General features: G+C 45.0%; 1 protein-coding gene across 1 annotated transcript in view; it reads right to left on the reverse strand.

Annotated features, from left to right (window-relative positions):
• Positions 1–14,999, reverse strand: part of LOC144324863 (NF-kappa-B-repressing factor-like) — a 35,281-nt gene extending 20,282 nt beyond the window's left edge. The window contains exon 1 of the mRNA XM_077922929.1: positions 14,335–14,999. Within this exon, the coding sequence (XP_077779055.1) occupies positions 14,335–14,627 (293 nt within the window). The 5' untranslated portion in view covers positions 14,628–14,999. The remainder of the gene's footprint in view (positions 1–14,334) is intronic.
• Positions 15,000–25,694: the final 10,695 nt, after the last annotated feature.

Below are 25,694 nucleotides of genomic sequence, written 5' to 3' on the forward strand. Positions count from 1 at the left end.
TGCAAGAAGATCAAACCTCTCCATTCTTAAGGAAATCAGCCCTGAGTGCTCACTGGAAGGACAGATCCTGAAGCTGAGACTCCAATACTTTGGCCACCTCATGAGAAGAGAAGACTCCCTGGAAAAGACCCTGATGTTGGGAAAGATGGAGGGCACAAGGAGAAGGGGATGACAGATGATGAGATGGTTGGATAGTGTTCTCGAAGCTACCAGCATGAGTTTGACCAAACTGCGGGAGGCAGTGGAAGACAGTGCCTGGCGTGCTCTGGTCCATGGGGTCACGAAGAGTCAGACACGACTAAATGACTAAACAACAACATAAGCTTTTTGCTAATATATTAGCAAACAGATTGAAGGAAACCTTGAAGGAACAAATCCATCAAGACCAAGCTGGCTTTCTTCCTGGTCGACAATTGAAAGACAATGTGAGAAATATAAATGACATAATAGAATATTTGGAGACTAGGAACAATAAGCAAGCAGCTTTGATGTTTATTGATGCTGAAAAAGCTTTTGATAATATATCTTGGCATTTTATGAGGAAAAAATTGGAACTGATGGGTGTAGGGGATCTAGTCCTCAAAGGTATAGAAGCTGTATATTCAGAACAAAAGGCAAGATTGATAGTTAATAATGTGTTGACTGAAAATTTTGAAATTTCAAAAGGGACGAGACAGGGATGTCCCTTATCACAGTTATTGTTTATAACGGTCCAAGAGGTCCTGACAAGATTGCTAAGAGAAACACAAACTGTGAAAGGTATAAAGATTGGTGTAAAGGAATATAAATTAAAAGCCTTTGCTGATGACTTGGTTTTACCTTTAGAAGAACCACAGTCCAGTCTAAGTGAAGCACTGGGAAAAACTGAAGAATTTGGGAAACTAGCAGGATTTAAGCTTAATAAGGCTTATACAAAAATGATAGTTAAAGATTTAGAAGTGTGGGGAATATTGAAACTGTATTTTGGGGGAAGAATTTCAGCTGTGAAGATGAATGTGATACCTAAAATGTTATTTTTATTTCAGACGATCCCTGTGATCAGAGGGGTGGGACAATTCAAAGAGCTGATAAGGAGGGAGGGAGCAGGCTGGGACAAGCTGAAGACAAGCTGGAACAAGCTGAAGCTCGCAGAGCCAACAGGAATTATAAAAGTGCTCAGAGTCTTTAAAATGTTTTCCGTTTGTTAGGAATTGGCATCTGGAGGGCAATTAAGATAAGGTTTTAAAAGAATAAAAGTGAGCGCCGGAGAGCGTGACTTGCCTCGGCGCCATCTTGCCTCTCCCAGTCAGTGAAAGAAAGTTTTATCAAGATTTATCTGGCAAGGGAAGAAACCTAGGATAAAGTATAAACTTCTTATTGATAAAAAAGAGGGGGGGATTTTCCCTGCCAGGTTTGAAATTATACTATGAAGTGTCCTGCCTCTGCTGGTTGAGAGAGTGGATGATGTTGGAGAATACGGATCTATTAGATCTAGAGGTTTATGGCAATAGATTTGGGTGGCACGCATATTTATGGTATGATAAAGTCAAAGTACACAGAGGATTTTTGAACCACACGATAAGGAAATCCATATATGAAGTTTGGGTAAGATATAAAGATTTATTAGAACGAAAAACACCTTGGTTGCTATCTCCAGTGGAAGCAATTTCAGTTAAAAGATTAAATATGAAAGGAAAATGGGCCACCTATTGTCACGGGGCTGCCAGGGAATGCCCTAGAGCTGAGGGAGGGGGAAGAACAGGAGCCTTTAGAAAAGACAGGAGAGGGAGAGGAGGACAAGCAAGCGGAAGGAACTCAAGCGGCGAGGACGCTCCCGGATGCTGGAGAGCAGCAACACCACTCAAACAGTTCAGGGACAGGGGAAGATTTGATGCCTGTTCCTTCAGCACAGGACAGGAGGGGGTTAAAACGTAGGGAACAAAGAAGGCATTTGGGGCTTCCCAAGCTCCTCTGCTGGAGGAGGAGCTGAAAGCTCCCACTTCCTGGATCTGCTACCAAGGATTCGGACGCGTGAAGCTATATTCTGTACCTTGTATATATGTATGTAAATAAAGACTGTAAATACATCTCTGAGTGAGCAGAGGTATTTCTTGCGAAAGGCTTCCAGACCCATCACACCTATAGGGAGATTTTGATGGAAACCGATAAAGAGTTTAAAATGAAACCATTTGATGAAGTATGTGATGCTTTAACAGGTTGGTTACAATATCATCAAGTACTGTATTTTTTGCTCTATAAGACTCACTTTTTCCCTCCTAAAAAGTAAAGGGAAATGTGTGTGCGTCTTATGGAGTGAATGCACACTGCGCAGATACAGTGGTACCCCGCAAGACGAATGCCTCGCAAGACGGAAAACCCGCAAGACGAAAGGGTTTTCTGTTTCGGAGGTGCTTCGCAAGACGAATTTCCCTATGGGCTTGCTTCGCAAGACGAAAGCCCATAGGGAAATCTCCGGGGACCTGTTTTAAATTGCTGGCGGTCGGGAGCAAAGACTTTCGCCCACAGCCGGCCTTCAGAAGAGGTCCTGGACCTCTTCTGAAGGCCGGCGGGGGGCAAAAGTCTTTGCTCCCCCCCGCCTGCCTTCCCGGGACAGCGGAGACTTCTCCGCTGCCCCGGGCGATCTTAAAATGCTGGCGGGCGGGAGCGAAGCGTTCGCTGCCGACCCCCAGCATTTTAAAATCTCCCCGGGACAGCAGAGAAGTCCCGCCCCGCTCCAGATGGCCGCGCAAAGCTGCCTGCAGTCGCGGGACTGCAGGCAGATCTGCGCCACCATCCCAAGCGGGGCGCTAAGTCCCGCTCCGCTCGGGATGGCGGCGCAGAGCTGTCTGCCGTCCCGGGATCAGCGCAGCTCTGCGCGGCCATCGGGAGCCGGGGGCGAAGCCCGCCCCACTCCAGATGGCCGCGCAAAGCTGCCTGCAGTCGCGGGATTGCAGGCAGATCTGCGCCACCATCCCGAGCGGGGTGCTAAGTCCCGCCCCGCTCGGGATGGCGGCGCAGAGCTGTCTGCCGTCCCGGGATCAGCGCAGCTCTGCGCGGCCATCGGGAGCCGGGGGCGAAGCCCGCCCCGCTCCAGATGGCCGCGCAAAGCTGCCTGCAGTCGCGGGATTGCAGGCAGATCTGCGCCACCATCCCGAGCGGGGTGCTAAGTCCCGCCCCACTCGGGATGGCGGCGCAGAGCTGTCTGCCGTCCCGGGACTGCAGGCAGATCTGTGCCGCCATCCCGAGCGGGGCGCTAAGTCCCGCCCCGCTCTGGATGCCAGCGCAGAGCTGTCTGCCGTCCCGGGACTGCAGGCAGATCTGCGCCACCATCCCGAGCGGGGTGCTAAGTCCCGCCCCGCTCGGGATGGCGGCGCAGAGCTGTCTGCCGTCCCGGGACTGCAGGCAGATCTGCGCCACCATCCCGAGCGGGGTGCTAAGTCCCGCCCCGCTCGGGATGGCGGCGCAGAGCTGTCTGCCGTCCCGGGACTGCAGGCAGATCTGCGCCACCATCCCGAGCGGGGTGCTAAGTCCCGCCCCGCTCGGGATGGCGGCGCAGAGCTGTCTGCCGTCCCGGGACTGCAGGCAGATCTGCGCCACCATCCCGAGCGGGGTGCTAAGTCCCGCCCCGCTCGGGATGGCAGCGCAGAGCTGTCTGCCGTCCCGGGACTGCAGGCAGATCTGCGCCACCATCCCGAGCGGGGCGCTAAGTCCCGCCCTGCTCTGGATGCCAGGGCAGAGCTGTCTGCCGTCCCGGGACTGCAGGCAGATCTGTGCCGCCATCCCGAGCGGGGTGCTAAGTCCCGCCCCGCTCGGGATGGCGGCGCAGAGCTGTCTGCCGTCCCGGGACTGCAGGCAGATCTGCGCCACCATCCCGAGCGGGGTGCTAAGTCCCGCCCCGCTCGGGATGGCGGCGCAGAGCTGTCTGCCGTCCCAGGACTGCAGGCAGATCTGCGCCACCATCCCGAGCGGGGTGCTAAGTCCCGCCCCGCTCGGGATGGCGGCGCAGAGCTGTCTGCCGTCCCGGGACTGCAGGCAGATCTGCGCCACCATCCCGAGCGGGGTGCTAAGTCCCGCCCTGCTCGGGATGGCGGCGCAGAGCTGTCTGCCGTCCCGGGACTGCAGGCAGATCTGCGCCACCATCCCGAGCGGGGCGCTAAGTCCCGCCCTGCTCTGGATGCCAGGGCAGAGCTGTCTGCCGTCCCGGGACTGCAGGCAGATCTGTGCCGCCATCCCGAGCGGGGTGCTAAGTCCCGCCCCGCTCGGGATGGCGGCGCAGAGCTGTCTGCCGTCCCGGGACTGCAGGCAGATCTGCGCCACCATCCCGAGCGGGGTGCTAAGTCCCGCCCCGCTCGGGATGGCGGCGCAGAGCTGTCTGCCGTCCCGGGACTGCAGGCAGATCTGCGCCACCATCCCGAGCGGGGTGCTAAGTCCCGCCCCACTCGGGATGGCGGCGCAGAGCTGTCTGCCGTCCCGGGACTGCAGGCAGATCTGTGCCGCCATCCCGAGCGGGGCGCTAAGTCCCGCCCTGCTCTGGATGCCAGCGCAGAGCTGTCTGCCGTCCCGGGACTGCAGGCAGATCTGTGCCGCCATCCCGAGCGGGGCGCTAAGTCCCGCCCCGCTCTGGATGGCGGTGCAGATCTGCCTGCCATCCCGGGATCAGCGAAGCGTTCGCTGCCGACCCCCAGCATTTTAAAATCTCCCCGTGTCCCGGTGAGATTTTAAAATGCTGGGGGTCGGCAGCGAAGCCCTTGTTCCCCCCAGCCCCCGGCAGCCTTCAGAAGCCCTTGTCCCCCCCCCCCCCAGCCTTCAGAAGAGGTCGGGGGAGAGACTGTCCCCGGACCTGGTCTGAAGGCGGTTTCCCTTGGAACGCATTAATTGATTTTCAATGCATTCCTATGGGAAACCGTGCATCGCAAGACGAAAAACTCGCAAGAAGAAAAAACTTGCGGAACGAATTAATTTCGTCTTGCGAGGCACCACTGTATCCCAGAAGCTAGAACAGCAAGAGGGATTGCTGCTTTCGCTACGCAGTGATTCCTCTTGCTGTTCTGGCTTCTGGGATTCAGAATATTTTTTTTTCTTGTTTTCCTCCTCCAAAAACTAGGTGCGTTTTATGGCCTGGTGCGTCTTATAGGGAGAAATATACGGTAGATGACATACAGGGGTATTCAACAAAGAAAAAAGGAAAAATGGCTTTGATATTACAAGATCAAAGCTGGAAACCGAATTGTTGGGAGGTAAAAGTAAAATATTATCAAAAATGTACAATTTATTACTAGAATGGCACACAAAAGACGAAGAGGTAAAAGAGGTAATGATAAAATGGGCAAAAGATTTTGGGTATAATGTACAATTTGAATCCTGGTCAAAGTTATGAAATGAAGGAAATAACTTTACTGCATGTACGGCATTGAAAGAAAATATAATGAAAATGATGTATAGATGGTATCTAACCCCGACTAAATTAGCTAAAATGTATAGAATGAGAAATAAGAATTGCTGGGAATGTAATGTTAAAGACGGAGATTTTTATCATATGTGGTAAACATGCGATAAAGTCAAATTATTTTGGGGAAACTTTTCGTATACTTTTCCAAAATACACACACCCAGAAGTGTTCTTGTTGGGTATAATAGGAGGGGAAATACCAAAAATAGACCAGAGGCTATTTATGTATGACATTACGGCAGCCAGGACTTTATTAGCCCAAAAGTGGAAACAGCAAGAACTTCCAGCGGTAGAGGAATGGCAGACAAAGATGATGGACTATGCAGAATTAGCAAAGCTGAAGGGGAAAATCCGAAACCAGAGCGACTAAACATTCCAGAGAGAATGAAGTAAATTCATTCAATACATAAAAACACTAGCAGGACTGCAATAAATCTTGCAATGTTTATTAGAAGAATTTTTTTACATTTGATTAAAGTTTAAAAATATATTGGAATAAATGTAGAATTGTGACGATATAAATGTGCAGAAATACGATGTAAGCATGTGAAAACCAGATGACGAGATGGAGGGAAGTCAAGTGGCTCTGCAGAGCCAAAAGTTATGTAAAAGGGAATAAGATGTTATGTGAATGTTAAAAATGGAAAATCAATAAAATATATATTAAAAAAAGAAAAGAAAAAGAATTTCTGCAAAGCAAAGGGGGGTGGGAAAGCAATTGAAATAGAACAACACATTTTATTGCAAAACACTCACATCTTAGATCTGGAAGGTCATGATTTTAAATTTGGCTGGCATGCATGTCTTTAGTATGGGAAACCTAAAATATATGAGTTTTTTGAATCATGTTATCAGGAAGAATTTGTATAGAGTCTGGAAGAAATTGTCAGTACGCCTTTCAATCAATGTCAGCGACTGGGCTCAATAACTGGTTCTGTCCCAACTGGGCTAGGCGACTGGAGCACTTTCAGAGACCTTCCAATCCTGGAAAACAGGTCCCAGTGCACTGGACCCACAACTGTGCATTCTGAGCACCAGACTCAGCAGAGTATAAATAATGCAGAAGCTAGCTGTGAAGCATAACTCCTTTTATTTCTAACAGTTACTGCAAACTAAAGAACTACTGGCTTGCATGAGTGTTACATCTCCCACTCAGCCATCTGGTCACTACATAGATAAGACTCTCTCCACACACAGAGTCAGGCAGTCAGTCAGGAGCGGAAGACGAGAAGAGCAGTTTCCGCCCCCTCCTTTCTCAAAACATCAGATCAGGATATTCTTGCAATGGGTGGGGGTGAAAATATAAACAATCTCCCCCTTTTTATACCAACCATTGCAGAATCTAACACAAATTTATGTACACATACAGCGAGTTGTTCCCTGTTAACAACTTTGGTTAGTGCATCGGCAGGTATTTCTTTCCCTGGCATATAGGACACTTTCACAATTCCTTTCTGGATGCATTCTCTAGCTCGTTGAAGCTTAATTTGTAGATACTTTGTTCTCTGTTTGCATCCTTCAGAGTGGAGCAAAGCTATACAAGCTTTATTGTCCTGATAGACCTGAATAGGACAAGTAACTTTCACTTTTACATCCTCATACAGTTGTAATAACCACTCTATGTCCATGAGGGAAAGAGTTAAAGCATAAGTTCTGCTTCCCCAAGAACTCATGCTTACTGTCGCCTGCTTCCTACAAGATCAATCAAAAAGGCATTGATTATACAAGTAGCACACACCTGAAGTGCTTTTGCCATCAATTGCATCACTGCCAAAACTGGCATTGGCATAAATTTCAAGACCTCCAGATTTTTGGCTAGTAAGCTTCAACCTGTAATGCACAATGCCTTTTAAGTATCTCGCTATGCGTTTCAGCGCCTTCCAGTCTTAAACTGTGGGTTGGTTTGCATGTCTGCTGAGCAGATTTACACTGACAGCAATATTTGGTCTTGTGCACCTTGCTATAAAACTGAGTGAAAATATCAACAGAAATATAAGAACCTGCTGGAAAGGAAAACACCCCTATGGTTATCGCCAATGGAAGCTATTGCAATCAAGAGAATCAACATGGACAGACAGCGGACAACCTATACAGACTTACTGGACCTCTCAGGGAGGGAATCCAGATTGAAACCAAAGGAAGGAATAAGGAGCCAAGTAACAGACTATTTACAGTACCATCAATTGTATGATATGTTTAAACTAGGTAAGAAAAATGGATTTCTGGACCAAAGCTCACGAGAGATTTATTAGAAAATAATGAAAAACTATTGTCTAAATGTATAAGCTACTATTGGAGTGGGAAACAAAAGATGAGCTGGTAAAAGCTTCAATGACTCACTGGGCAACTGATATAGGGCATAATATAGAATTTGACCTCTGGGAGAAATTGTGGAAGAAAGATTTGAAATATGCCACAAGGTACACTTTGAAGGGAAATTATATGAAAATGATTAATAGATAATATTTAACACAGAGTAGATTACGTAGTTAAGATGTATAAATCTGAATCTGATTTGTGTTGGAAATGTAAGGAAACAGAATGAACTTTTTTCATATGTGGTGGGCATGCAAAAAAGTTAAAGAATATTAGGAAATGATATGATGAAATGGAAAAAAATGTTTTAAAACAACATTCCCAAAAAAGCCAGAGGCATTCCTGTTAGGAATGGTTCTGAAGGAGGTACCCAGGTGTCAGTAAAAAATATGTATGCGACAACAGCAACTTGGATCTTGTTAGCACCAAAAGGGATGGTCCCTAGTTAGGAGACTTGGCAACTTAAGGTGATAGAATATGCAGAGGTAGCAGGTCTTACAAGTAGAATAAGAGAAGAACAGGCATTTAAAGAGGAGAGGAAAATTTTTGTTGAGTATGTGGGAAATAATTGTACACAGTTGCAAAAGCAGGCAGTACTAAGGTAAATTCAACCGTATAACATATTTAAAAGGGATGTAAAATGGGGAAAACTGAAATAGATGAATATACAAGAATATGCAGGAATTATGGGTAAATTAAAAGAACCTTGGAAGGGGAAGGAGGGAAGTTGCTGAATGTATGGGTATAGTGAAATATGTTAATGTGGTAATGTAAAATCTGAAAACTTTAATAAAAATTATTATTATTTTTAAAAAATATGAAATAACTAACCACAACGGATGCTTCAAATGGTTTCCCCAAATTCAGCTGAAATTGCAACTTATACAGGCTTTTCCAGTCTCACTATTATTCAACCCTCTGAATAGAATCCCTCACAACAGCACAAATACAACAGGTGTTGTCTCAAGCACACCTGGTGCACCAGCTGTAACACATGAAATACCTGAGCTGACTAGGGGGTCACGGAGTGTCAAATTTGGCTGTATGTTAGAAATATGGCTAAGTCAAGAGAATGGTCCAAGAAGGTAAGAGATCGTTGGCCTTCACAAACAAGGAGCAGGATACAAAAAGATAGTGAAGGCACTGAATGTTCCTAGAGACACTATTGGAAGCATAGTTTGCAAGTTCAAAGTTAAAGGAACAGTGGTCACACTACTTGGATGGGGCAGAAAAAGGAAGCTATCTGCGGCAGCAACCAGATTTCTGAGAAGGCAGGCTGGGAAAAACCCTTGAGTGACTGCAAAAGAGCTGCAGCAAGACTTGGTGGCAGCAGGCCCTGAGGTTTCAGTGAGCAAAGTAAAGCACGTAGTAAATGCAGGTGGTTTCCATGCCAGAACTCCAAGACGTACACCACTACTGACCCAAAAACACAAGAAAAGTTGGCTCCAATATGCTCAAAATCATATACATAAGCCACAAAAGTTTTAGGATTCCTGTTTCCAGCGGTGAGAAATGGCTGACTCCCATATGATTGGATCCCAGCCGTGCCGGTAATTCAGAAGAAGAAGAAGAAGAGTTTGGATTTGATATCCCGCCTTTCACTCCCTTTAAGGAGTCTCAAAGCAGCTAACATTCTCCTTTCCCTTCCTCCCCCACAACAAACACTCTGTGAGGTGAGTGGGGCTGAGAGACCTCAAAGAAGTGTGACTGGCCCAAGGTCACCCAGCAGTTGCATGTGGAGGAGCGGAGACTTGAACCTGGTTCCCCAGATTACGAGACTACCGCTCTTAACCACTACACCACACTGGCTCTCAGGGCTGATATGGGGGTAATTAGCCCTGGCAGACTCCCCAGGGTGGGGGAGGACTGTCTCGTAGACCCGCAGATTGTCTGAGATTGTCAGCTTGCATCAAGGTGCAAGCGGCAGGACACTGGGTCCCAGAGCACGACACGGCTGGCACTCTCCGATGCCATTCTCATAGCCGGAAATATTTGCTTGATAAAATGATTGGATTTGGAGAATAAACAGACATAGTCTGGACTGAAGAAGACTAAGAAAAAACCTGCAGAACTGTACAGTCCCTGGTGTTTAAGCTTGGATTTCAAAGAGATTCTCATCATGACGTTTGGATTACGGAGGTGTTTGGTATGTCCTTTTTTTCTTCTTAATATCTACAATTGGTTTTCTATGCCAAGCCTCATCAAGAAACTTTTTTTAAAAAAAAGAGTACAAATGGACTTCTATTTATAATTAAGTATTCAACTGTGCAGCTTTACTCAGACTTGAAAGACTTGATGAAGATAAAAGAAGAAACAAGATGGCGCTTGTTACTATGACGCAGCACGGAAAAATGAGAATTCCTCCCTTTTTCGAGGGAAGCAGGACATATTTGCTAGCTGACTTTGTAATGACTTGAGATAACAATTTTGGACAACATATAGTGCAGCTGTTTGCAGAAGTTTTTCATTATGAGCGAGAGAGAAGGCTGAATGGATGTCTAGCAGCCCCCCTTGTAGGGCCCGAAGGGTGGGATTGTGTGGTCTCCGAGAGGCTGATCGATCGCCAAATGACTTATATCTGTGGAATACAGCGCATTTACATTGCAATATTGCAAACAGTATGCTCAACAATTTACAGTAACAACTTAACAACGTGGAAGCTACTATGTTATTAAATCTCAAACGAAAAGTTTGGACAACTTGGAATGATTTAACAATTTGGGAGTTGCTGCGTCATTAAACTTCAGACAATAGACTTGGACAACAGCCCGGATTGGAAGATTGGAATGGAGTCAGGGAAAGCTGCGCTGGCAAATAGACAGTTGAAAATATATATATACACAAATAAAGCTGTATTCGATGGACGAAAGGATATATGATTTCTGACATGACTGAGAATCGCAGAGCCAGGGGCGGAGAACTTTAAAGCGTTAAGATTGGGATGTGGAAAACATGAAAACAACAACAAGAGGCAGGATCGAAGATATTGGAGATACACTTCAAAGGTCCAGACTATGGGGAGCCCCCCCCCAAAAAAATTATTAGTAATAATTTGGATGGTAATTTGGTCATTTTTTATGTTAGTTTATTGTTTTTAATAGGCTTATGATATGGATATGTTAATTGGCTGTTTTTATTGGAAAATCAATAAAAATGATTTAAAAATAATAATAATACAACATTCCTTGTTTCCCTAGAGTGGACACAGACGGGGGGGGGGGGGTATTCCAGCCGCCATCCCTCCTCTCTTTTGCCACTCTCTTCCATTTTGGCCACTGCTCCTGATGCTGTCTGCTGGCTCTGTGCCAGCAGCACATCGGCCCATCCTTACAAGGATGTAAGCCACACTGTATCTGTAACTACAAGCTAAAGGCTGCCTTCAGGGATCATACTGTGAACTGAACGTGAGTAAACTTCATTACTTATAAGGAAAAAAGAAATAAAAGACACAAGTCTTTAAGGGATCTTACCAGGAATATACTCCAATCTGGGCATGCCAGATTGGATTGCTTAACTAAAGATATTCAAATGAATCTGCAAACTAGCTTTCTGCTGTGTGAAGGGGAATGAGCTCTGAGATCTATATCTATATCACTCACTAGCATGAGTGAGGAAGGATAATAATTAATCAATATATCCTCTCCTACTGTCCACAACATTCCCACAGAAATGTCATGCCATCTGTGAGTAAGCTGAAGCTTGGGCATCTTTGGATTTTCCAACAAGACAGTGATCCCAAGCATACCTCAAATTTCACCAAGGGTGGGTTGCAGAAGTAGTCCTGGAAGGTTCTATAGCGGCCATCACAGTCACCTAACTTGAACCCCATAGAAAATCTCTAGTGGGATCTGAAGAAGGCAGTTGCAGCACACAAACCCAAGAATATTACTGAAGTGGAGGCCATGAGGAATGGGCTGAGATTCCTCAGGAACGCTGCTGGAAGCTGCTGTCTGGCTATGCATCTCATTTGCAGCACATCATAGCAGCAAAAGGCTGCTCTACTAAGTACTAAAGATTCTTGTCATGAAGGGGTTGAATAATAGTGAGACTGGGGAAGCCCGTATAAGTTGCAATTTCAGCTGAATTTGGGAAAACCACTTGAAGCATCCATTGTGTTGAGCTATTTCAATCGCTTTTGTTTGATTTGCTTATTGCAGACAGCTGAAAGTCTGTAATTTTGACAATATACCTGATTCGCAATGAGGGTTGAATAATTTTGATTGCAACTGTATGCTATGCTGACTATGTCCAAATCCAGAATATACATTTAAAGCACTATGATACCCCTATTCCCCTCACAGAGCTGCTATTCTCAAAGTGGTTAAATAATCACAGGGAACTCTGGGAATTGTAGCTCTGTGAGTTAAACAGGATTGAAGCAATGACTTTTTAAAGTGGTATAACAATGATTTAAATGTTTGCTGCAGATGTGGCCCCAGTAGCCGATAAAAACCAGGGGCTCCATTCTAAATAGCTCAGTCAGTAGATCATGAGCCCATTTGGGCAAAAGGATTCCTGCATTGCAGGGGGTTGGACTAGATGGCCCTTGTGGTCCCTTCTAACCCTACAATTCTATGATTCTAAGACAACCTGCTCATCCTGCCCTCTGACCTGGAAGCACTGGCTTCTAGCTTCCTTGTTTGTGGGACGGGGAGTAAATAATGGAGGATGAATTATTCTGGAGAGAAGAAATTGGGCCCCAAATGATGCAAAGTTAAGGAAACGTGGGCTGCCTGCAGGTGCAAACCAAAGGCCCATCCATGCCACAACAGTGGACATGGCAGACTATTAAAGAGGTCCACAAGATTTATTGAACCACACAAATATTCAATACCTTAACATAGTCGGGGAAATATTACTTGTGAAGTAGAAGATGATCCAAGGATTGGTTTTGACCAATGACGGTGATACCAAGCCAATAAGCAAATATTCCCCTGAAGAAGACCTGTAGGGTCTCAAAGGTGTTGGGAACTTGGAATCGCTTTGTGGTTCAATGAAGACGGTAAACAGAACATTTAATATTCTGCCTTTCACTGGCAGAATATCAGGCTTTGTCGCTGCTCTATAATGGCAATCAGACAGGTGCTAATGGGGTGCTCACAAGAATAGAAACTGTGGAATATTCTTCCTGTAGAGATTTGCCCAGCTTCCTCTTTGCTGCCTTTTGAACCCAAAGCAAAAGTGTTTTTATTCAAGCAGTCTTTTCACGGTTAGTTCTGCTACTGTTTTTCCAAAAGGTTTTTCTTTACTATGCTCTTGATGTTTTTAAATGACTGCTTGCTTCAAGTGGATGGTTTTATCACAGGGTGCTCTTGTTTATTGCATTGTTACTGGTTTTCTGTCTGTAACCTATTCTTACTATTTATTGCTACAGCATGATATAAATATTAAATACTAACACTGAAAATCACTGAATGGAAAGGAAAATGAGTTGTGAACAAAGAATAATGAGAAGAGGAGGAAAAGGGAGCTAAGGTCAGTAGCAGAGCATCTGCTTTGTACGGAGGGCCCAGGTTCAATCCTTGGCACCTCCAGGTAAGGCTGGGAGAGATCCCTGTCAGAAATCCTTGAGAACTACAGGGATGGGAAACCTGTAGCCCTTCAGACCTAATTGGACTCCAACAACTCCTGTCATACCTGACCAATAACAATAATACTGGTCAAGACGAGTGGGGCTGGTGGAATTTGGCCTCCAACAACATTGGAGGGACACAGGTTCCCTGGCACTGTTGCAGACAATACTGAGCTAGAAAGAACAATGGCTGACTCAGTAAAAGGCAGCATTCTATGTCAAAATTATTGAACAGAAATGGATATAGCTCAATGATAAAGCATCTGCCTTGTTTACATGAGACCCCAGGTTCAATCTTTGACTCTTTTCCCCAGCCCTCCCAGGAGATGCCTTAGAAATCCAAAGTTGGAAGGGAGCCTGAGGGTCATCTAGTCCAACCCCATGTGATGCAGGAATCACATCTAAAGAATCACTAACAGAGGGCCAGCCAACCTCTGTTCAAAAACCTCCAGTGCAGAAGAGTCCACCACCTCCAGTGGTAGTCTGTTCCACTGTCAAACAGCTCCTACCATCCTAAAATTCTTCTTAATGTTCAGTTGGAATCTTCTTTCTTGTAACTCCAGAGCAGGAGAAAACAAGCTTGCTCCATTTTCCATGTGGCAACCCTTCAGATATTTGAAGATGGCTATCACATCACCTCTCAGTCTTCTCTTCTCCAGGCTAAATATACCCAACTCGCTCAATCATCCATCCCTGTCAAAAATCCTGGCGAGCCTCTACCCCTCAGCACAGACAATATTGAACTACACGGACCTGTATAAGACAGCTTCCTGTGTTCCTAAACAAACAACAGGAAATGCACTGAATGAATGGATGAAAGATATGCCCGCGCGCGCGCGCGCGTGTGTGTGTGTGTCCCCACCCCCACCCCACCTCCCTATTAACAATCCGAGCCTCTTCTTTGTTAACAAGGGTCTTTGGCTATATATCACAGTTATTACTTGCGCGACTGAGGACTTCATGTGTGCAGAGATGGGATGGGGAAGTGCATAATAAACGAAAAACGTTCCTCATCTCACCTGCATCCCATGAAGACGTGGTTGGTCCAAGCATGAGACAGTGCCAGAAGCTTCTGGAAGGCGGCAGCGTCCGAGTAGCCCCGCAGGTTGCGGAGGAGGAACTGCTTGCGCAGAACCCAGTACCTGTCGTTCTCCTGCTTCTCGCGCCACTGCTCTAGATCGTGCTCCACAGCGGCGGCTGCAGCATCGGCAGTAGGCTGAGGCGGCGGTGGCTGCTTCGTTTGGGAAGGAGGAGGCGGCGGCTGCGAGGATGGGAAATCCTCACCGGGTAGCGTCCACCCTCCGCTGGCCATGGGCTGGCCTTGTCGGGAGTAATGCCAAACGGACCCGGCTTGTGTGAGTGCCGAAGCTTAGCGGAGGGTCGTGGTAGGTAGGTAGAGGCAGGAAGGGGCTGCCTGTCAGCCAGATCCGGATTTCCCTTGATCCGGATCCAGAAAGGAGGAAGAGCGGCAGCAGCTACACAAGGGCACAAATTTATCTGTTCACACGTGCAAGCGACTGCTTCCTTTTCTCCCTCAAGCCCCCCTCTCTCTCTCGTTTCTTTCTCGTGTATGCGCGCACCTAGTGCTCTTCTTTCATTGCTACAATGTAACTCCCGTCGCGCACCCCCCCCCCCTCGCTTGTTACACTCGGCTCACGTGGGTGGAATACAACGTCCAAGGCCCGCGAGATCTCCGGAGAGACAAAAAAAAACAAAAACGCGCGAGAGGGTCAACTGGGCGGCCCAATAAGTAGTAAAGCAGTTCAGCGGGTTAAAAGGGATGCTTCGCTCCTCACAGCGACACCTCGAGACGTGGAGGGCCCCAGGAGCGGAGCTCTCGGATTATGTGAAGGTGGGAAGAGTGCAGATACAGTACTGAGTGGCAGCCATAAGAGTTAAGACTCTAGAGCACAGGTCCAGAGACTCACTGAGCAGAATGAGCCCGAGGGCCCCCCAATCCAGCATAGCTGCCTTGCCACATTTTGAAGTAAAGTTGGCACCTAAAAGGGTTGGAGGAAAGACCATGAAGTCCAGAAACTAAAATTGCTTATTACATTTCTATCCCACCTTTCAAGGTGGCATGCATGGGTCTCTCCCCTCTCCGTTTTACCTTCACATTGGTATAAGAAAAAATGGGCTTGACTTTTAAAGTCCAACTTCCCATCAAGGGACCCAGTATCTCAGATCCTCCAAGTGTCCCTATTTCCTAGGGACAGTTCCAGATTTACAGAAGCCATCCTGGTTTCTGATTTGATCCCAGAATGTCAGGCTTTTCCTTAGGATGTCCCTGTTTTCCTTGGAGAAATGTTAGAGGGTACAGTGGTACCTCGCAAGACGAATGCCTCGCAAGACGAAAAACTTGCAAGACGAAAGGGTTTTTGGTTTTTTGAGTTGCTTCGCAAGACGATTTTCCCTATGGGCTTGCTTCGCAAGATGAAAACGTCTTGCAAGTTTGTTTCCTTTTTCTTAAAACCGTTAATACAGTTGCGACTTGACTTTGAGGAGCAACTCATAGAATGCAGTGTGGTAGCCTTTTTTGAGGTTTTTGAAGACTTTGGTGATTTTTGAAGCTTTTCCAAAACTTTTCCGAAACCGTGCTTCGCAAGACGAAAAAATCGCAAGACGAAAAAACTCGCGGAACGAATTAATTTCGTCTTGCGAGGCACCACTGTATAGAGTTATGCAACCCCCAAGCATAGGCAGCCCTATATGGCAGTCACCCCCCAAACTCGGCCCTCCAGCTATTTTGGGACTACAACTCCCATCATCCCTTGCTAACAGGACCAGTGGTTAGGGATGATGGGAATTGTAGTCCCAAAACAACTGGAGGACCGAGTTTGGGGAAGCCAGCTATATGGGGAAGTTTTTTAATGTTTAATGTTTTATTATATTTTATATATGTTGGAAGCCGTCCAGCATGGCTGGGGCAACCCAGTCAGATATGTTACCAGAAAATGGGGGGTGCCTTTTAACATCCCCCAAGTTCGTTATCTGTCAGAGAATAATGAGCTGAGGCAGGATCCAGCAAAAGCAAGGTACAGTATTGCACTGGCCCGAATATAAACCACACTCCCCCCCCCCCATTCCAATTGTGAAAAGTTAAAGTGCGGCTTATATTCGTGACCTTACGGTATCGCTGCTTAAACAGCTCCCCACGAGGGCCTTCAGGGTGTGTGAGACAACTGCACCCATCCTGACTGCGTCTCCCAAGCTACCGTAAGGAAGGGGGAAGGGGGAGAGGCCTCTGGCAAAGCGACGCGGCTCCCCCCCACCGGAAGCAGCTGGGGAGTGTGGGGCAACGGTGCGCAGCCCGCCCGCCCGCTGCTCCCCAGCCTCCCCCCGGTGTCGGCTTGGGGAGGGAGTACTGGGAGACAGTAGTGTCAGGAGGCGGGCACACAGCATGCTTGAAACAAGTGCTGGCTTGGGGAACGGGGCACCGAGTGCCAGCCACCCCCTGCCCCCGTTCAGGGCGGTAGTGTCGAGAGGCGGGCCGCACCCACAAATAAACCTTGAATTTTAAAGGTGCAGCTTATTTGCAGGTGCATCTTCTATTCGGGCCAATATGTATATCTTTATTTCCTGTTGCAACAGAGGCCCTTCCCATTTGCAAGGAGGTCAGGAACCCAGGACAAAGGAGTGCAGACCCTTTTAAAAACTTTTGGCTTTGCCCAACCACTTAGCCAAAGACTACCCAAAAAGCATCATACGTATGTCACAGAAGGAGGCGATTTCCCACAAAAATATGAGTCTGTGGCACCATCCATCCTCCAACAGCCTCCAGATACTCGCACAGAACATTCACTGGCTTCACTGGTTCTGATTTAAAGGAGAGGTAGAGCTGGGTATCATATGCATACTGGTGAACACACAGCCCAAACCCCCTGATGACCTCTACCAGTGGCTTCATGTAAAAGAACATGGGGGAGAGGATGGAGCCCTGAGGCACCCACAAGTGAGAGCCCAGGGGTGTGAACACTCATCCCCCAACACCAGAAGGAAGAAGCGGAACTACTGCAAACAGTATCTCCAGCTCCCAACTCCTCTAGACAGACCAGAAGGATACCATGGTCAATGGTATCAAAAGCAGCTGAGAGATCCAGCAGAACCAGGAAACAGCTTTGACCTTTGTCCCTAGCCCTCCGGAGATCATCAACCAGCGCAACCAAGGCAGTTTCAGTCCCATAATAGGGTCTGAATTGTGATTGGAAGGGATCCAAATGGTCCACATGGGGGTGGGGGGCTGAGGTAAGCGCGCTATTCCTGTCAGCCCTGGAGAGCGTGTGTGCATGTGTGGATGAAGGGGAAAGCCATTGGCCACACTATCAGGCGGGCGCCGCTCAAGCAAAAACGTTCTTTTCCCCCTGTGAGGGAAGACGAGGTGGCAATGGCTATTTACCTTTCCATGGCTCGCACTGTGTAGCTAACGAGCGGCCTCCCCAGCAGAGCACAGAACTGCTTCGGAGTGCAGCCACCCAGGCACTCCTCGCTTCCTCTGGAGGGGAGCACTGCCAATACAGACACGGGCGGGCGTCGCTCCCGAGGCGCCTCCAAGCCCCTGCCGCTGCAACTGCCCTTCCTGAGGTCAGTCACCGTCAGCTTCATGATGGAAATCCAAACTCTGGCTCCTTTTCCCTCTTCCCCACCCCGGAAGAAAATATTGCTGCGCGTGCAACAGACAGAGAAGGGACTTGTCTCAAGCAGCCACCCACCTCACTTTTGACCCCCAAGCCTGGCTGAGTCACAAAAACCATCACGCGTGCACACTATGCTGGCTGCCTGGATTCTCGGACCATCCGCAGGCCAGATCTAGAAGGCAAGTGGGCCTGATCTGGCCCATGGGCCTTAGTTAGCCGACGCATTCTCTGAGGTAACAGATTGGAATTGAGCCCATACAACTGGACTAAACAAAACTCTAGCACTCTCCTGCCCCATCCCTACTACCTTAGTAAAAGGTACCCCCTCCTATACTTCCTCCTAATAAGAGAAACATTTGAGGTCATTGGGGGAGAGTCAAAATGGCTTCAGGATTGCTCACCTATACCATTTCAGAATGTGGTTTGTGCCTGTGTACCCATCCTGTTCATTTTGAACATTTATCCTATGATCTGACACCTTAGAATTTGGGGGGAGGGGAGCACACACAATGGCCATTCCCCTGGTAACAATCCTCCTTTGGGAGCATGGTTCTTCACAGGATAACAAGTGTCCCCACCACTAATAAACTTTTAGATGTCCCATTCGGTGACATCATACTCCCCTAAGTGCTGTAACTTTATGCATGTGGGGTGATGTCCTGGTGTGTGCATGTGAGTACGAAGAGGGCCTCAAACTGCAGGCTTCTGAGACTATTTGTTGTTGCACATGAGCTAACATTACACAATGGCATTATATAGAAATTAGCTGGGATGAATAGATGAGCTCCCTCTTTCAAAACTTTAGTTTTATTTATCAGTTGTTAATGGCATCTTTCTTTTCCATTTCTTAATCTGAAGGTTTATGCTTTACACTCAGCAGGAAGGAGTATATTGACCATAAGCATTTTTCCAACTGACACAGGTGTTGACATGTCATGAGAGATGCCTTCACCTGGGCCTTTCTATGCAATTTTATTTGTATTTGTATTATCTTGGCTCTGGTCTTACACTTAAGGGTGGGTTGTTAGCTCGCTCTCCAAAAAGAATGCAAAAGGCTAAGTTGCACCTTGGGAACATTGTCCAATTTACAGGGGAGATCCAATTGAAATTTTATGTGACCCCATGGGTTTCAAAGTGTTGAAACACCATACTATGGGCCACTGTCCAAATTAGTTATTTTTACTATATAGGGCAAATACAGACTTACATATGTGCATGGATAATTTCCTGCTCAATCACAGCATACATACCTGTTGATCTGTTTTGCAGTGTTCCCGAAGCTTATTCTGGGTAAAAGAGAACATACACACTAGAATAACAAGTGTAGTGACAGGCGAAAACAAATAAATAATAAAATTACTAAGGAACCTGTTTAAACCTTTGGAAGGGATGAAGAGGATGTGGAACTCAATCCCACCCTCATATGTATGCAAGAATAATTGGGTACAAGTCAGTGTCCCCTTAAGTTCCAAGGTTAACTGGATGCTCTCAGGCAGAAACCAAAGATACACATATGGGTGTTCACCATACAACAAACATACAGACAATATATACTAATATATACACAAATAATTACACAAAAATGAAGAGACATTTGATCACCTCTTTTTGTGGGACTCTCGAACACATTTTAGGAACCTAGTCTATATTTCTAATCGTCCTAATGTGTTTCCCATACTAATAATTTGGGATCCAGTTATTTTGAAGCCATCCGTTGGAGCACTTTGTACTCCTGGTTTATAGTTCATAGCTTCTGAGTCCTTATTGTCTCAGGTGGTGTCAAAAAGAGGGGGATATGTCCTTACAATTTGCCTCCTCCCTTTCCCCACCCCTCCGGTTCTTGATGGCAAGAAATTGTTGCAGTTTTTGGTGTCCCCTGGATGACAACAGCATTGCAGGACATGTGAGTTGTGTGTCAAGTGATGTGATTGGGGTGGGCTGTAGATCTTCTCCATCCTTTATGGCCTGCAGAAGGAAAACTGCTTTGGGGTCTAGAAAGCACAAATAAGTAAGTGAGGGAGTAAAATCTAGGGAACTTTACAAATGTGTGTGAAGAGGAGGATATCTTTAATTTTTTCTTCTTGGCAAGCTGCCAACAATATGAAACTTAAAAATTTAGAGAATGTGGGAGCGGAAAGGAGGAGAAGAAGAGAGAAAGGACAGACAAAATGGAGATCCACAGGGCATGAGTCAGCTTCTTGATTGACATCAACAGAGGAAGCAGGAAGAGGAAACAAAGAGAACTGAGCTGGAATTGAACAGGAGAGGGCTGAGATTGCCAGGAAAGGGGAGTAACTGCATCGAGAGCCATCTGGTGGAGATAAGCGAAACTGCACTTTACAAGATCTCTCTCTGCCTACTTTAACCTTCAGAACTCCTCTATCTTACATTAATAAATCTTTCATGAATTGATTTTGTGCACAGACAAGTAATATTAATTTGTGACAGAGTTAATTGTGGGTAATATATTGAATATAATTGAAGCTCACAAATTAAAAATTTGGTACTAGGGTTAAAAACTGAAGCAAAGAAAGCAGGAAGAAGGTAAAGGAAAACAAGAAGGGAACAGAATAGGAATTGGAGGTTTTGGAAAAAATAAGGAAATTATAGTAACAGAAATGAGAAAGGTGGGGCATGATAAAAATTAGTATGAAATATTAAAAAAACAATTACTCTCAGGGAATAACCAATCAAAGGAAAATTCTAGATAATACAATAAAGACAAAAACAAGGTATAAAAATAAGTTATTGGAAAGCTTGAACATATGTGGCAAAGATAAAAAGAATCAATAAGGAACTCAAAACGACTACAAAAAAAAATAAAAATTACAAGCCACAATAGGACTGACATCTGCCTCTGGAACACAAGTTAGAAGAAAATCAATAGCAGAGGTAGACCCAAATGCTGACATTAAAGAATTGATATTAGGAATGAGAAAAGACTTAAGCGACAACATTAAAGCTCTGGATGAAAAATTAGACGCAATGGGGAAGAAAATAGAACAAAACTCCAAACTACTAATAGATCTCTCAGGTCAAATTAAAGACCTGACTGTTAAAAGTAAAGAGTTGGACAAATCTGTGCAGGAGGAGCAGGTCAATTCAGTGTCCAGGACAGCTGTTTACCAGCACCATCTGGTACGCAGGCTGAGACCCTCTCTGCCCACCAGAGTGGTGCATGCTCTGGTTATTTCTCGCTTTGACTACTGCAATGCACTCTATGTGGGGCTAACTTTGAAGGTGACCTGGAAACTACAACTAATCCAGAATGCGGCAGCTAGACTGGTGACTGGGAGCGGCCGCCGAGACCACATAACACCGGTCTTGAAAACCTATATTGGCTCCCAGTATGTTTCTGAGCACAATTCAAAGTGTTAGTGCTGACCTTTAAAGCCCTAAACGGCCTTGGTCCAGTATACCTGAAGGAGTGTCTCCACCTCCATCGTTCTGTCCAGACACTGGGGTCCAACGCCGAGGGCCTTCTGGTGGTTCCCTCAGTGCGAGAAGCCAAGTTACAGGGAACCAGGCAGAGGGCCTTCTCAGTAGTGGCACCCGCCCTGTGGAATGCCCTCCCACCAGATGTCAAAGAGAACAACAACTACCAGACTTTTAGAAGACCTCTGAAGGCAGCCCTGTTTATGGAAGCTTTTAATGTTTGATAGACTACTGTATTTTAATATTTTGTTGGAAGCTGCCCAGAGTGGCTGGGGAAACCCAGCCAGATGGGTGGGGTATAAATAAATTAATAATAATAATAATAATAATAATAATAATAATAATAATAATAATATATAATTCCCTGAGGGGATATCATTCACATTTAAGGAGAGAAGAAAGCAATTTAGGTCCGTGGAGGAGGCGAATAAGTTCTGGAGGAAGTACTGGAAGGCGCTGGGAGGGGAAAGTGTGCAGGAAATAGAGAAATAAAAAGAAGATCCTAGAAGGGATTAGGAAGAAATAGAAAGGAGAAATATAGAAGTAGAATAGAAAGAGATTTTTTTATTGGCGTATTTACATTGTTGTGTATATGAAGAGTTTATAGAAAAAAATAATTATGGATTTAAAACATTTCATGGAATGTAAATGGTTTGAATAATAAGTCAAAAAGAAATAGAATAGAGTACATACTAAGGGAAAAGAAGAAGAAGAAGAGTTTGGATTTGATATCCCACTTTATCACTACCCTAAGGAGTCTCAAGGCAGCTAACATTCTCCTTTACCTTCCTCCCCCACAACAAACACTCTGTGAGGTGAGTGAGGCTGAGAGACTTCAAAGAAAAAGAAATGGAACACTACCTGTTTAGAAGAAACTCATGTTGCCAGGAAACATAAAAGGGTTCTGATCAATAAAAAATTAGGTACAAACTTTATCTCGTCAGACATATCCAAAAAAAGAGGAATGGTAATCTATGCCGATCCAAAATTAGATCCGAAAGAAATCAATATGAAAGAAAGGCAGAATTTTATAAAATATTGAAGGAAAGAATGCTGAACTATAGCAATGAAAAGATAGTACTATTAGGCGACTTTAATGGGGTAACCTCATTAGAATTAAATAGAACAGTTAGAGAGAAAGAATCAAAAGAAATAAGACTACCACTGACCTTCTTTCAACTGGTGGAGAACCTTAACTTACAGGATGTCTGGAGATTTAAACACCCAAATGAGAAAGAATTCATGCACTTCTCAGATACAAAACAATCATCAGGGAGAATAGATGCAGTATGGATGTCAAGTAATTTAATATTGAAAACAAAAAAATAGAAATACAACCAAGACTAATCTTGTACCATAATTTTCAGGAACTTGCCTTCTCCAAGTGCCAGCATGCATTCTCCAAGTGCCAGCGAAACCTCAGAGGGAGAAGGGGGGCAGGCTTTCTTTCCACAGGGAGAGTGATGATAGCCCCTCTCGCTCAGGAATGCTAGCTGCAGATTCCCGAGATAACACAAGGCAGACAAAGTCTGAGTCGGCTCAAGAGGAGGAAGAAGGGGAGAGGGAAGCCCTCCCAGAATCCCCTCTCAGCCGACGCATGAGCAGACTCCAGGATTGACGCCAGCCCCGCAGGAGGTGGGGTCAGGGTTGGAAGATATCCTGTTGGAGATGGAGGGGCCAGCCACTGGGTCTATCTGACTCTTCTGGGGAGGATTGACCGTGGGGACTCGGACTGAGCTACTGTGTAATTACCCAATAAATCCAAAACAAAAAAAATTCCTTCCAGTAGCACCTTAAAGACCAACTAAGTTAGTTCTTGGTATGAGCTTTCGTGTGCATGCACACTTCTTCAGATAGTGTTGGTCTTTAAGGTGCTAAAGTTGGTCTTTAAGGTGCTACTGGAAGGAATTTTTTTTGTTTTGACCATGGCAGACCAACACGGCTACCTATCTGTAACCAATAAATCCAAGAAGCTATAAACCTGCCGGCTTGCTGTGTATTGGTGTGAGAGAGACATCATAAATCCTAATCCAGTTACCTTAGAATTGAGAAACAACAGAACAAGATGGAGATGGAGAATGAAGGAAGACATTTTGAATGATGAAAAAGTATTTTAAAAAGCACAAGAGACCTTAAAAGATTTTTCTGAAATAAACACAAATCAGGAAACCTTCATCAAGGTGATCTGGGATGCCAGCAAGGCTTTTATGCGAGGCTTCTGTATTCAACAAAATGCCATTCAGAAGAAAATTAGAGAAAATAAAATGGAACAAATTAGGAAAGAGGTAAGTATAAATGAAAAAGAACTATCAAAAACCCCAAAGAAGAAGACTGCAAAGCAAAATATTAAAATGTTGCAAACCCAATTTTCCACATTCTTAAATTATGAAATCGAAAATAAAATAAAATGGTTAAAACAAAAGAGTTTTCAATTTGCTAATAAACTGGGTAGAATGCTGGCTTGGCAACTAAAGAAGAAACAAAAAGAAAAGATAATAGAAAAACTTATAGAAGGGGGGAAAACAATTGACGAATCCGAGGAAAAAAATAAAAGTTTTACAAAATACTTTAAAGAGCTCTACCAATCAGGAAAGGAAGACAATGAGAAAATAGAAAGATATCGAAATCAAAGTAAATTCTCAAAAAACACAAATGATAAAATTGAACATTTAAATTCACCTATAACAATGATGGAGATTCATCAAGCAATAGCAAAGGCGAAGTTAGGAAAATCTCCAGGACTGGATGGACTGTCAGCAATCTACTATAAGGGAACAGACTTAACATCAGTCAAAAATTACAGATCAGTATCACTCCTGAACAATGATTACAAACTATTTGCAGATGTGATGGCAAATAGATTTAAAAAATATTGACTTTATCAATGAAGACCAAGCAGGGTTTTTACCAGGAAGACAGATGAGTAACAACATGAGAATAGTGATCAATATTATAGAATATTTAGAGATGAGACCAGATAAGCAAGCGGCTTTGATGTTCATAGATGCCGAAAAAGTGCTTGATAATGTTTCATGGTAATTTATGGAAAGAACTATAGAAGCAATGGGAGCAGGGGAAATATTTGGAAGGGGAATAAAAGCAATCTATAAGAACAAAGAAGACAGGAGTGCCTGGCGTGCTCTGGTCCATGGGGTCACGAAGAGTCAGACACGACTAAACGACTAAACAACAACAATAAGAACAAAAAAGCCAAATTAATCATAAATAATGAGTTAGAAATCCCCCATCTCTTCCTGATTCATGAGTAGTGACAGATGCAATTTTAGGACACCCTGCGAGGTGGGGTGGTCTCTGGCTCACAAGCAGCTCTGTCTTTGCAGAGGAAGTAAAGATTTTTTTTTTTTTATGAAAAAGATGCCATTCACCAGGAAAAGCAAAAGCCCAAGTGCATCCCTGCTCATTTCCCTGGGACCGGGTGTCCTTGTTGGGTCTCCTTAAACATGCATAAATCTGTGTTGAGTACAGTTGTGAGTGTCTAATGATGGCTCCAGAACAGGGACTACCAAGCTTTCCCAAAAGGAGATGCTTCAGTTGTTGCTGGCTTCAGGTTTCTTGCTCTTCTTATGCAACACTAGTTAAAGGCAAGTGACTGAAGGAAGCCAAGTAGGACACTCAAAATAAATAATAATAATAATAATAATAATAATAATAATAATAATAATAATAATAATAATAATAATAATAATAATTATTATTATTATTATTATTATTATTATTTATTTGTACCCCGCCCATCTGGCTGGGTTTCCCCAGGCACTCTGGGCGGCTTCCAACAAAGATTTAAAATACATCAAAGTGTCACACATTAAAAACTTCCCTGAATAGGGCTGCCTTCAGATGTCTTCTAAATGTTAGGTAGTTGTTTATCTCTTTGACATTTGATGGGAGGGCGTTCCACAGGGCGGGAGCCACTACCGAGAAGGCCTTCTGCCTGGTTCCCTGTAACTTGGCTTCTTGCAGTGAGGGAAAAGCAAAAGCAAGGGACTTACTCTGCTTTCACAGAAGCTGAAGAAGATAAACACTTTTTACTACCTGCTATTCACTTATTGGTGTGCACAGGTTGGGGCAATCAAAGAGATGGGGGCAGGGGGTACCTGGCTTTGCTGCAATCAAAAAAAAATGGAGCTACATTCTGTGAAGCAGTTAAGAGCCTGCCAAGTTCCAATCTAACATGCAAGATTGTCTCTTGAATAGTTGTTTTTTAAAAATGGATTTTAATGAATTTTATCAGGTTTTGTTTGTGTGTGTATAGGAATTATAGGAACAGCATTCCTGACAGATTTTCACAG

Source organism: Podarcis muralis, chromosome W (genome assembly GCF_964188315.1).
Source record: "Podarcis muralis chromosome W, rPodMur119.hap1.1, whole genome shotgun sequence".
Classification (NCBI taxonomy): Eukaryota; Metazoa; Chordata; class Lepidosauria; order Squamata; family Lacertidae; genus Podarcis; species Podarcis muralis.